The sequence below is a fragment of the Oxyura jamaicensis genome, chromosome 2 (assembly GCF_011077185.1).
Source record: "Oxyura jamaicensis isolate SHBP4307 breed ruddy duck chromosome 2, BPBGC_Ojam_1.0, whole genome shotgun sequence".
NCBI lineage: Eukaryota > Metazoa > Chordata > Aves > Anseriformes > Anatidae > Oxyura > Oxyura jamaicensis.
The window spans coordinates 157,967,488-157,979,970 of NC_048894.1; the positions used below are offsets into that span (position 1 = coordinate 157,967,488).

At 56.6% G+C, this 12,483-nt stretch overlaps 1 protein-coding gene across 1 annotated transcript in view; it reads right to left on the reverse strand.

The window, feature by feature from the left end:
- The window catches only part of EPPK1 (epiplakin 1), a 38,422-nt gene extending 27,259 nt beyond the window's left edge, over nucleotides 1-11,163 (reverse strand). The window contains exons 1-3 of the mRNA XM_035317233.1: nucleotides 10,992-11,163; nucleotides 2,197-7,076; nucleotides 241-1,218 (exon numbers count right to left, since the gene is read on the reverse strand). Of these exons, the coding sequence (XP_035173124.1) occupies nucleotides 241-1,218; nucleotides 2,197-7,076; nucleotides 10,992-11,141 (6,008 nt within the window). The 5' untranslated portion in view covers nucleotides 11,142-11,163. The remainder of the gene's footprint in view (nucleotides 1-240; nucleotides 1,219-2,196; nucleotides 7,077-10,991) is intronic.
- Between the last annotated feature and the right edge of the window lie 1,320 nt (nucleotides 11,164-12,483).

The following is a 12,483-nucleotide window of genomic DNA, read 5'->3' on the forward strand; positions in this document are numbered from 1 at the left end:
CCATGCTCCTTGACGATGAGCTCCTTCTTCATGGCCTGGAAGAGGGACATCTTTTGTCCTGTGCAGGGGTGGGTGTAGCCTGTCACAGCTTTTTCTGCGCAAAGAAGTTTCTTCTGTAATTCACTGCCCACCAGCCCTGATGTTACAGCTTCATCCACAGATATCTTTTTATTCTTGACTGGGTCTATGATGAAGCCTGTGGCAGCTTGTGCCTCTAACAGCACTAGTGCTGTCCCTGGCCTCAGAATTCCCTTCCACATGGCCTGGTAGATGCTCATCTTTTCCATCTTTGTGGTGTCAGCCTTGGATGGCACGAGCACACCAGCAATGCTTCCAGTTCCCTCAAGGTATCTTCTCACATCATCCATTTGAGCTATTTTTTGTGCTGTTTCTTTTCCTTCCTGGAGTTTCTGCATAGTTTCTTCTGTGATTATCTCTGCACTGAGAAGTTCCGATGCTGTTATTTGTTGTCTTATTCCTTGGAACCAAACATCACTTCTGTCCTCCTCTTTTTCTTTAATTATATTTAGTATTGTATCAATGATTCTTTGTATAATGTGGTGGGATTCCTCTTTATATTTTTTCACCAGTTCTTTTCTTTTCTCTTCTGTGATGTACTCAGAATAGAGAAGTTCCCAGAGTGATAATTCATTCCCTTTGTATTTTCCAACAGACACTTGTACTTTTGTAGATATTAGGGCATTTTTTGTTTGCTCATCAATGTAGAAATAGTCATCTTCTTTCTCCATGACCTGCAGCAGGTACAGTCCAGTATCTCTGTCTTTGGAACATCTTTGCAGGAGCTGACTGTAACTGATTTTCTCATGAGTATTTGGATCTATAAAACCTTTGCTGCCATGATCTGGATCAGAAAGTAGGAGAAACATATCGCCATCCAAGTAGCCCCTCCGGTAGGCTACCTCCACAGGAATGCGATGGCTGTGCACAGGGTCAATGATGCCACCAGTGGCAATCTGGGCCTCAAGCAGGCGGATGCCATGTTCCTTGATTATTATCTTATTCATTATGGCCTGGAAGAGGGATATTGTAGTGCCTGTCTGGGGATCTGCATATCCTGTCACGGCTTTTTCTGCTGACAGGAGCTTCTCGTGCAGCTCACTGCCCACCAACTTGGCCAAGATGGCCTCGTCCACAGAGAGCTTCTTATTTTCCAGTGGATCAACAATGAAGCCGGTGGCAGCCTGCGCCTCCAGCAGCCCCAGTGCACATTGTTCTGAGAGCAGGCCCCTCTTCAGGGCCTGGTAGATGCTCATCGTCTCTTTCCTTGACGGAAGTAGAACTCCTGCAATGCATCCAGTGCCATCCAGGTACCTTTTTACCGTGTCCTTCTTTGTGAGGCTATGAAGCGTGAGACTTCCATCCTGCAGCTGATCCAGAGTCTTCTTGTCAATTATGCCGGAGTTAAACAATTCTGATACTGACACCTCACCTCGGAGTCCTTTGACCTTGAGGGCTTCTGCTTTTTGCTCCGTATCTTCAATTGTTTTGAGGATGAGAGCTATAAGGTTTTCCAGAGTTAGAGTTTTATATTTATATTGCTTCACTAGTTCTTTCCTTTTTTGCTCAGAGATGTAATGAGAACAGAGAATTTCCCAGACAGAAACTGTTTGGTCCTTGAATTTTCCAATTGTCACTTTAATGGGCTTTGAGTGCAAAACCTGTTTTGTCAATTCATCTATGTAGAAGTACTTTCCCCCTTCCTGGACAACTTGTAGCATGTACAACCCAGTCTCTGAATCTTGAACACATCTCTCCAGGAGCTGCATGTAGGTGAGGTTCTCGTGCGTGTTGGGGTCGAAGAAGCCCTTGGTGTCATCACTGGGGTCGGAGAGGATCTGGTTCATCTCCTCATCGAAGTAGCCGCGATTGTAAGCCACTTCCACAGGGAGGCGGTGGCTGTGCACGGGGTCGATGATGCCGCCGGTGGCGATCTGGGCCTCAAGCAGGCGGATGCCGTGGCTCTTCACTATTAGTCCTTGGTTCATGGCTTCAAATAGGGACATTGGTGCTTTTGTGTAGGGGTCAATGTAGCCTGTCACGGCTCTTTCTGCACAGAGTAGCTTTTCAAAAATCTCACACCCAATTAGACCTGCCTTAAATGCTTCCTCCACTGAAAATTTCTTGTTTTTCTCTGGGTCAATGATGTAGCCAGTAGCAGCCTGTGCCTCCAGCAAGACCAGTGCTGTCCCTGGCCTCAGGATGCCCTTCCTCATGGCCTGGTAGATGCTCATCTTCTCATTGCTTGGCTGTATAAGGACCCCCGCTATGAAATTGCTGCCCTCCAAGTATCTGCGGACAGAGTCCATTTCAGTGACTTCTTTGACCGTTTTCTTCCCCTGGTTGAGCTCATCGAGGGTTTTTTTGTCTATCAGTTGAGACTGGAAGAGATCACTGGCAGACACTTTTTTCCGCAGACCTTTGAATGCAAACTTCTTTCCTTGCACCTCAGTCTCTTTGATGATTTTCATGACAATCATTATGATTTCATGTAGCACTTCAGTATTCTCATCTTTGTACTTTTGCACCAGCTCTCTTCTTTTGCTGTCTGAGATGTATTCAGAGTTGAGAAGGTCCCAGACTGACACTGTCTGTCCTTTGAACCGTCCTATGTTGACGCAGACAGTCACAGATTTCAACATCTCCATGGTTTGTTCATCCACACAGAACATCGCATTTTCTGACAGAGGAAGGAACCAGAGGCCTGTCTCAGGCTCATAAATGCACCTGTCCTTCAGCTGTTGGTAGGTCACGTTCTCCTTTGTGTTTGGATCAAAAAAGATTTTGGTGCTGTCATTCAGCTGAGTGAGGTTCTGGTTCAGGTCCTCATCGTAGAAGCCGTACCTGTATGCAGCCTGGAGCGGAAGGTGATGATGGTGAATAGGATCAATGACACCTCCTGTGGCCAGCTGGGCCTCTAGCAAAGGAATGGCTTCACCCAAGGGAATGAGCTCTTTCCTGACCGCCTGGCACAGGGAGATGGAGCTCCCTGTGTAGGGGTCTGTGTAGCCAGTCACTGCCCTCTCAGCTAGGAGAAGCTTCTCGGTGAGCTCCTCACCAACAACAGCTGCTCTCACAGCATCCCTCACGCTGAGTCTCTGGCTTGTTGCTGGGTCAGTTAGGTACCCTGTGGCTGCCTGAGCTTCTAGCAGCTTCAGAGCAGCCCCAGGGAGGAGGAGATTGTTTTTCATGGCATTGTAAAAGCTCATCTTCTTTTTGGATGCCTGTATGATTACCCCAGCTATGCTGCCTGTGCCCTGCAAGTACCTCTTCACAGTCCCCATTTCAGCCACTTCCTCAGGAGTTCTTATGCCCTGAGCTAGTTCTTCAAACATCTTCTCAGTAATGATGCCAGCCTCCAGCAACCAGACTGCGGGGACACTTCCCTGCAAGCCCTGGAAGGTGATGTGGGTGCAGGCTTTCATCTCCATCTCCCTTACCAGTCTGAGCACAAGAGCTACCAGCTGCTCAAGTGACGTTTCCTTAGCACGGAACCTCTCCACAAAGTCACTCCTCTGCTCATCAGTGAAATACCCAGAGTGGATTAGCTCCCAGAGGGAGACCCCTTTTTCCTTCACCACAGTTTCCTTGAAAAGCTGTTGGATTTGTTCATCTGTGTAGACAGGAATGGCTGTCTGTGGTAGAGGCAGCAAGTGGAAGCCAGAGATCTCGTCCTTCTGGCAGCGCTCGATGAGCTCAGCGTAGGTAACGGTCTCTTTGCTGTCTGGGATGCAGAAGGCTCTGTTGTTGTCATTGGGCTTAGAAAGGGCCTTGCTTGTGTCCTCATCCAGGCACCCTCGCTTTTGGGCAGCTTCTATGGGGATATGGTGGCCACATGTTGGGTCAATGATGCCTCCTGTAGCCATCTGCACCTCCATCAACTGCATGGCCTGTTTGTCAGTGATCAGGCCCTTCTTCATAGCCTGGAAGAGGGGTATCTTCTTGCCTGTGAAAGGATCTTTGTAGCCTGACACAGCCCCTTCTGCTTGCTGCAGCTTCTCATGGACTTCTGGCCCAATGACTCCTTCCTTGACAGCGTCATCCACACAGAGTTTCTGGTTGTTCACTGGGTCAATGATAAAGCCTGTGGCAGCCTGGGCCTCTAGGAGTGGTAGGGCTACTCCAGGTACCATGATGTTCTGTTTCATGGCCTCATAAATGCTTATCCTCTGGTTTGATGGCTGGAGTACAATTCCCCCGATGCTGCCAGAGCCATAGAGGTATCTTCTGACAGAGTCCATGCGCAGGACTTCCTCTGGTGTGACAGATCCCTCCAACACCTTCTCAAACAGGGCCCTGTCAATGATGCCCGTTTCCATCAGGTGATAAGCGCTGATGCTGCCTCTCATGGCTGGGAACTTGATGGGGGCCCATTTTTTGATTTCCTCCTCTAGCATGATCCGGATTTGCTCCAGGGTGAGCTTCCTCAGCCGGTAGTGGTTGAAAATCTCTCGGCGCCTCCCCTCGCTGAAGTACTCGGAGTTCAGCAGGTCCCACACAGAGACCCTCTCCCCGCGTAAGCGCCCAAACCTGACAGGTAGCCAGGAGGTCCTGAACAGCTGCCTGGTGGTGTCATCAATGAACTGGCGCTTCCTGCTGTTCAGAGGAAGGAGGCAGAGCCCGGTGGACGGCTCTGTGATGCACTTCTCTTTCAGCTGCAGGTAGGTGAGGTTCTCGTGTGTGTTGGGGTCGAAGAAGCCCTTGGTATCATCGCTGGGGTCAGAAAGGATTACATTAATCTTCTTGTCAAAGTAGCCACGCTTGTAGGCCACCTCCACAGGGATGCGGTGGCTATTGACAGGGTCGATGATGCCGCCAGTGGCAATCTGGGCCTCGAGCAGGCGGATAGCGTGCTCCTTGACGATGAGCTCCTTCTTCATGGCCTGGAAGAGGGAGATCTTGGTCCCTGAGTAAGGATCTCTGTAGCCAGTGACTGATTTCTCTGCAGTCAGTAGCTTGTCATAAACATCTGGGCCAATGACATCCGCTTGTAAAGCCTCATCTACAGAATACCTTTTGTTGGCAGCTGGGTCAATGATAAATCCAGTGGCAGCCTGTGCCTCCAGGAGGATCAGTGATGTTCCTGGCCGTAAAAATCCTTTCCTCTTTGCCTGGTAGATGCTCATCTTCTCCTGGGAGTCAGGAAGTAGCAACCCAGCAATGCTACCTGTCCCTTGCAGGTACTTCTTGACGGTGTCCATGCTGACAACTTCTTTGGCTGATGTTTCTCCCTCCTTCAGTTTCTTAAACAAATCTTTGTTGATGATTTCAGAGCTCAGGAGCTGGTCAGCTGTCACACGGCCCCTCAGTCCTTCAAAGGTGACATTAGCAGTGGAAGCCATTTCTTCAATGGTGACACTGACTGCCTTGGCCAATTGTTGCGTAGAGAGCATTCCTGCAAGGTACTGCTGGGTGAGAGCAGCTCTTTGCTCACTCTGGATGTAGTCTGAGAAGAGAAGTTTCCAGAGAGACACTGATTTTCCTTTGAATTTACCTAAAGTAATGGGTACCTTTGTGTTTTCCAGAGCCGTTTGGGTCTTGTGGTCAAAGAAGACGGGGGTTCCATTGGGTCCTTCTCCGCTGTCTCCACTAAGTGGCAGCAGAAGGAGCCCTGTGTTGGGATCAGTGACACATCGCTTTAGCAGGTCTGCATAGGTCAGCTTCTCCTTGGAGCTGGGGTCAAAGAACCCTTTAACTTCAGCAGCAGGACTGGAGAGGAGCTGTCTTGTGGTCTCATCCAAGTATCCCCACTTGCAAGCTGTCTCTGTGGGGACACGGAAGTGCCGTCCTGGAGCAATGATGCCTCCTGTAGCCATCTGAGCCTCCAGAAGGCAAATGCCGTGGTCCTTGGGGATGAAGGCCTTCCTGATGGCTTGGAACAGGGAGAGCATTTCCCCAGTGCAGGGGTCCCTGTACCCAGTGATGGTCCTCTCAGCTGAAGACAGTTTCTCATGAAGTTCTGGGCCGATGAGACCAGTCCTGACAGCCTCATCAACAGAGAAGGTTTTGTTCTTTATGGGGTCTGTCAGGCTGCCAGTGGAGGCCTGGACTTGCAGGAGCATCAGAGCAGTGCCAGGCAGGAGGAGATGCTCTCTCATGGCCTGGTAAAGGCTTTTCTGCTCACTGGAAGGCAGGACAACCCCGGCTATGCTCCTTGTCCCACGTAGGAACTGCTGGACAGAGTCATTCTCTGCTACCTCCTGGGCAGAAACTCTTCCCTCCTCAAGACCTCTGAACGTCTCAGGGCTGATAATGCCAGCCTCCAGCAGATCCCTGCTGCTCACCCTTCCTCCCAGCCCTGCGAATGTGATTTGCAGGGGCAAGAGGAGGAAGCCTGAGGCTGGATCAACAACACACCTCTTTATAAGCTCCATGTAGGTGACCCTCTCCATAGTACTGGGGTCAAGGAACCCTTTGCTGTCCTCGTTGCTGGGGTCAGAGAAGAGCTGCGTCATCTCTTCATCTAAATATCCCCTCTCACAGGCAACATCTGCTGGGAGCCGGCAGCCTGTGGCTGGGTCTATGATGCCGCCAGTTGCCATCTGGGCCTCCAGCAGCCGGGCTCCTTGCTCTCTCCCAATCAGGTCCTTCTGGATTGCCTGGTAGAGGGAGATTTTCTCTTCTGTGTAGGGATCCACAAAGCCAGTGGCAGCTTTCTCCGCAGAGAGCAGCTTCTCCTTCAGCTCCAGCCCCACCAACCCCAGGTGTACAGCTTCTGCTACAGAGACGTGCCTGTTCTTCACCGGGTCAGCAATGAAGCCCATGGCTGCCTGGGCCTCCAGAAGAAAGAGCGCCGGATCCAAACTCAGAAGATGCTCTCTGGTGGCATCATAAAAGCTCATTATCTTCTTCAAAGCCTCTACATACACTCCAGCAATGCTGCCAGGTACCTCTGAAGGCTCCCTAGCATCCATTGCTTTCTTCTGTTTGCAAGGCTGTGTGCCCTGGCAGACATGGTTTGCTTCTGGCACATCTTCCTGGTGAGAGATGGGGGCAGCATGGCCATTCACTGCTGCCTTGCTCGCCATCCTTCCTCTGTGCACCCCTTCCACAGCTTTCTGCAGAGATGAGAAAGAATGGGGAAGCTCACTTAGAAATCAACGCTTCTATGCTTTGCGTGCTAAACTGGGGGGAAAAAATGGAAAAGAAGTATCACGTAGGCAGTGGGAGGTAACAGCCACAGGTGGGGCACATTTGCGGCAGTGTGCTTGTCCCTGTCCCTGGCATGCAGAGCCAGTCCTGCCAGAGGCAAGCACACCCCAGGTCCATACTGGGTGCACTGGGACATCTTGATGTGCAAGAGAGATTGGGGCTCCACCTGTGGGGCCCGTGGGGCACTGGGCGGAGGCAGGTCCAGCTCCTGAGAGGAGGAAAGCCCCCACGAGCTGTGACGTGCATTTGGTCACCAGTCTGCGCAGGGCTTGTGTCTGTTCTGTGTGGCACTTCAAAGGCCAGGAGGGCAGCTGGTGTGGGGCGAAGCACCAGGCCAGGGCAGCAGCAAGGAGGACCTGCACTCACTGGGCTGCTTCTGGATGCAGCAATGGGACAAGCAAGCCCCGAGGCAGCACGAACGGCTGCAGCCTCTGCCAGGGGCCGGTGGTCAGCCTGGTCAGCAGGGGCTGGAGCAGCCCCAGCAGAACCACGGAGGTCCTTTGGTGCTGTGGGGTGGGCTGTCTGCCCTGCCGGGTGTTGCTCAGAAGGTGTGGGCAGAGGGGGCAGGAGGGAGCAGGGCAAAGGGAAGCAGCACAAGGAGAAGCTGGTGGGTGCCGCAGGCCACCCTGGGAGCACACTAACCTGCAAGTCTGCTTGCATACTTGAAAAGCTGCTGGTCACACTGGCATTGACCACAATATCGCCATTACACAGCCAAATAACGTGCCAGCAGGGAGCGGGAGGCCACCAAGCACTGGGCTGAGCAAAAGAGAGGGCTGGAGGGCATGTGGAGAGCGACTTTTTAAATGGGTGGATAGTGTCAGGACAAGGGGGAAAAGTTTTAAACTAAAAGAGAGCAACTTTAGGTTAAACATAAGGACGAAATCCTTTACTCAGAGGGTGGTGAGGCAGTGGAACAGGTTGCCCAGAGAAGCTGTGGATGTTCTGTGTGTAGAAGTGCTCAAGGCCAGGCTGGATGGGGCTTTGGGCAACCTGGTGTGGTGGGAGGTGTCCCTGGCATGGCAGGGGGTTGGAACTGGATGGTCTTTAAGGTCCCTTCCAACCCAAACCATGCTTTGATTCTTTGATTCTATCATTTGTTGCTAGGCTGGGGTTTTGCAGGGGTCTGGGAGCTGTGGTGAGGCATGGCCCCAGGGCCACACAGAGGAGCCTCAACGTCTGCAGCCTCTCACAGCTTCAGTCCCATGGCTGGGAGACGGTTCTGCTGCAGGATCAAGATGCAGGGGACCGAGCACAAGGCGCTGCAGCAGGGAAAGAGCCGCTGGCCCTGGCCGCCACGGCTGAGCTGGCTGGGTGGTGGTGCTGGTGGGCTGCGCTGCTCCGGGCTGTGAGGACACAGCTGGAGAGGGATCGGGAACAGGAACGGCAGCTCCTGGAGCCGTGCCCTGGGGCCCAGAGGCCTCGCAGGCGGTGGCGGGGAGGAAGGCATGCCAGCCCCTGGGAGAGCCGTGCCCCATGCACCCACTGCAGTGGTTGCACCGAGCGTGGACAGCAAGGACCAGATGCATCTCAGCACCAGGGAGTGGATCCTGCCCTCAGCTCACAGACCCACAGCCACCAGAGTAAACCCAGCAAGAGCGCAGAGCAGCGTGCTGGACCTGGTGGGCACCATGCCCTTCCAACAGGCTCTGGTGGCTCCATGCCCTTCCAACAGGCTCTGCGCTCCCGGCTCTGTGCCCGTGTGCCCCCTCCAGCTCCTCCCGCTCCCCCAGCACCTTTGCCTCTCTCTTGGCTGTACCCCAGGCTCTGTCCCCACAGGAATGGTCCCAGAAGGTTCAATCTGCCCGAGATGTCAGCGCAGGCACTGCTTGGATCTGCCCAGGCAGTGCCACCTGTTTGCAGGTTTGGGATTGCATCTAGCCAAGGCACTGGGAGGTGGGGACGGCAGGAGGAACTGGCCGTTGGTGCTCCTGCTCCTGGGAAGGGCTGTCCCGGGCCAGACAGGGCCAGGAGAGCAGGGACGTGGGGGGCTCTGCACGGTGAGGGGGCTGCTGTGTGGTGGGAGGGGGGCAGTGGCTCTGTCCCACACTCCAGGTCCTTTGCTCTGTCCCCATTGTTCCTGCTGGTGCCCTGTGCCTGGGGCACACTCAAAATGCGAGGGGGCCGGCAGCACCTCACCACCTGCTTTGCCTGCACTCTCCTGGAACCGCGCAGGGTCGTGAAAGCCTCTCTGGGCCTGCAGCCCTTTCCTGGCGGTGATGCCAGGAGACGGGGAGGCACTCAGCCCAGGCACCGCGCTCAGGGGTGGGCAGTGCTGGTGCGGCTGCAGCGTCCACAGGGCCCCACGCAGAGCCCTGCAGGTCTCTGGTCCCAGTCGCCGGCACCGGGGCGCAGAGGGGACTTGGGCACTGCCACCCAGCACAGGGCAGCTCCCAGCAGGGTCGAGGGCTGGGGCAGGAACCCCCCGGGGCAGAGGGGGGGCTGCTGCTCCTCGGGGCCGTCCCCAGAGCAGCACAAGGGGAGGAGGCAGCGGGTGTGCAGGTTGAGGAAGGACGCTTCTCCCAGTAATCAGAAAGCGTCAGCCCCATGGAAACTTTTAGTAACTGGCTCTGCCTACCAAGCCAGGTCGATTCCTGGCTGCGTTTCAGGCGCTGGCACCCGCTGCCCTCCCTGAGGCCACAGTCTCTCCTGGCGTGGGCAGCCCTCCCTGGCAGCGGTACTCGCTGCTCCGCTCCGCACCTTTCTGGCTGCGTCAGGAAACACGAAACACACTGGCTCTGGCGCAAGCCATGGCCTTAGATGGTGCCTCACGGTTGTGCATCCCCTTTGTGCCCCTGGAGCTGCTCGGCACAACCCCCTCGCCAGCGTGAGTCACCGCAGGGAGGCTTTGCCTCGCACACCCAGCGCGGGCGCATTCCAGCTACGCCTGCCTGGGTGCTCCATGGACGCCCCCTGCGCATCCGCACAAACAGGGCTGGCGCCGGCTAGGGAGGGAAACACAGGGAGAAGGGACGGGTTTTACTTGCAGGGTGGGGGGCATGGTTTCGGGGAGGAGGTGTGCCTGCCGGGGGAGGCCGCAGAGCAGAGGGGAGGGAGCAGGGCGGAGGGTGGGAGCTTGGCAGGACGGTGAAGAGGGCTGTGGGGCGGCCCCGGCTGGAAGGGGCATGCGCTGGGGGCATTTCAGGGGGAGGGAGAGCAATGGAGGAGTTTGCTGGGGCAGTGACAGAGGAGCGATAGAAACAGGGAGGGGGTTTGGGGGCCCCTTGCTTTGAGCAGGACTGAGGGCAGCCCAGAACCCCTTTCTGGGCAGTGCCCAGCTGGGCAGGGATGCGGGGGACGCAGTCCCTGGTGGTGCCAGTGACCATTAGCGCAGGTTCCACCGCAGCAAGCCCCCAGGGTCGCACCATGCCCACGTGGGGCAGTGCCCCAGCCCCACATGCCCTCACCTCGCCAGGCACCATGGTGTGGTGCTGCCTGCCTGCCACGCAGCGCCCCAGCGCCTGCCCCATCCTCAGCACTTGCCGCCCCTACGAGCCTTGCCATGCCTGCTGGAGCCCCAGGACAGCAGGAGCTTTAACCAGGAGCCATCCCAGGAGGTTCTTGACCCCGACCCACTCCTGGGCATGCCAGGGGCAGGGGTCAGCATCCTCCCGTTGTGCTCAGGGGCTGGCGGTGCCATGCTGTAGCGCCGTGCGGTTGTTGCCCTATGCCCACTGTCACCTGGCCTCTGCCCAGCGCAAGTGCAGGCAATGCCGCATTCCTCGCATGCCTGAGACCTGCGTGAGTGCCTCCGGCTGCTGCGGCTCCTGGCGCAGCCCCACGGTGCCCAGCTGGGCCCCTCTGCTCCGGACCTCTCCTACCTGCCCACGGTGGTCACAGGACGGGTTCGCCCGGCAGGTGCCCGCAGTCCCGCTGCTTTCACCGCTGCTTCCTGCCTGGGACCGGAGCACGCTTAAAACCTTTCCCTTCCCCGCCCCTGGGGATGACACACCAGCCCAGCCCTGTGCCATAAGCTCATGGATCAGCCCTCCCCACGGCTTCCTCCATGCCCAACGCCCCCCTTGCCATGGTCTGGCTGCTCATGGCCCCGCTGGGCTGCGTCCCTGTGCCCCATCACCACAGCCTGCCCTGTGCCCTGCGGGCAGGAGTGGGCCTGGCTCTGAGCAAGGCAAGGGGCACGTGGGTGCCCAGCTGGCCACGATGCCGATCAGTGGTCCTGTCCCGCAGGCAACCACCTGCTCAGGCAGTGCCCTCTGTGGAGGAGGAGGGAGAAATCCGAGAGACAACAGAGCCTTTGTGCCTGCGCTGCTCTCATCTCCAGCAGCCTCTCCTCCTTTTCCCCATCTCGCAGCAGCCCCATAACCACCCCCGACCCCAGCAACTCTCCCACCGAACACTAAAATGCCCCAGCACTTCATCCTGGTGACAGCTCTCACCCAGCTCCTCTCCCATGGCAGCCCCTGACGTCCCCGCTGCCCTGCGCGTGCTTTGTGTCTGTCCCCTGCCCAGTCGGCCACACCGGTGTGTCCGCGTGGCTGCACCCTGGGCTGCAGCTGCAGGGCTGACAGACCCCAGGCTTCCAGCTGGCACCAAGGCAGCTGAGGAGGAAGTGGGGGACCCCCATTCCTGCACACATCCCCCCCCCAGTTTGCCCTCATCCTGTTTTCCGACATGGATGCACAGGTGGAGCCCGTACTGCCCCAAACATGCCCAAGCCTCCCGACTGCTGCCTGAGTCACCTGCGCACCCCTCCTCTGCCTCCGTCACCAGCCCCACGCCTTTCCCCGGACCCCGCACCCAGCCCCACACCCGGCTCCCCATCTCCACCCTGCGCACCCCTGCTCCTATCACTGGTGCCACGGGTGCTTGGTGGACCCCAAAAGTAAGCAGGCAGCAGGCACAGGGAGGTGGGCCTCTGGGGCAGCCAGGTGCTGCAGGGTCATGCTGCAGCCCCATCCTGGTGCCAGCCCCGCGCCATGCCGGGGAGGACGGGACATGCCGCTTGGGCAAGGTGTTTATGGTGTGTAGGAGTGTGTTGTCTGGAGAGCTGCCGGTATCCAGGCGCGGGGCTGGATGGGTGAGCCCGCAGCACAGCGTGGTCCAGCAGGCACACGGAGATGGCTCCCGCTGTGGGTCCCCGTGGCAGCAGCGCTGCACCCCACGCAGAGGCAGCCCCGTGCTCGGCGTGCCCACGCAGGGGCCTGCTGCTTGAGCAGTGCAGAGCCCAGTGCTCTGGGGCTGCAGACAGACCCTCGGGCCCACCAGGGCAGCAGAGCTGCAGCACCGAGAGGGGCCGGCCCGGGTGCCTTTGGCAGGTGATGCCCCACAGCAGTGGGGTGATGTCCAAACGGG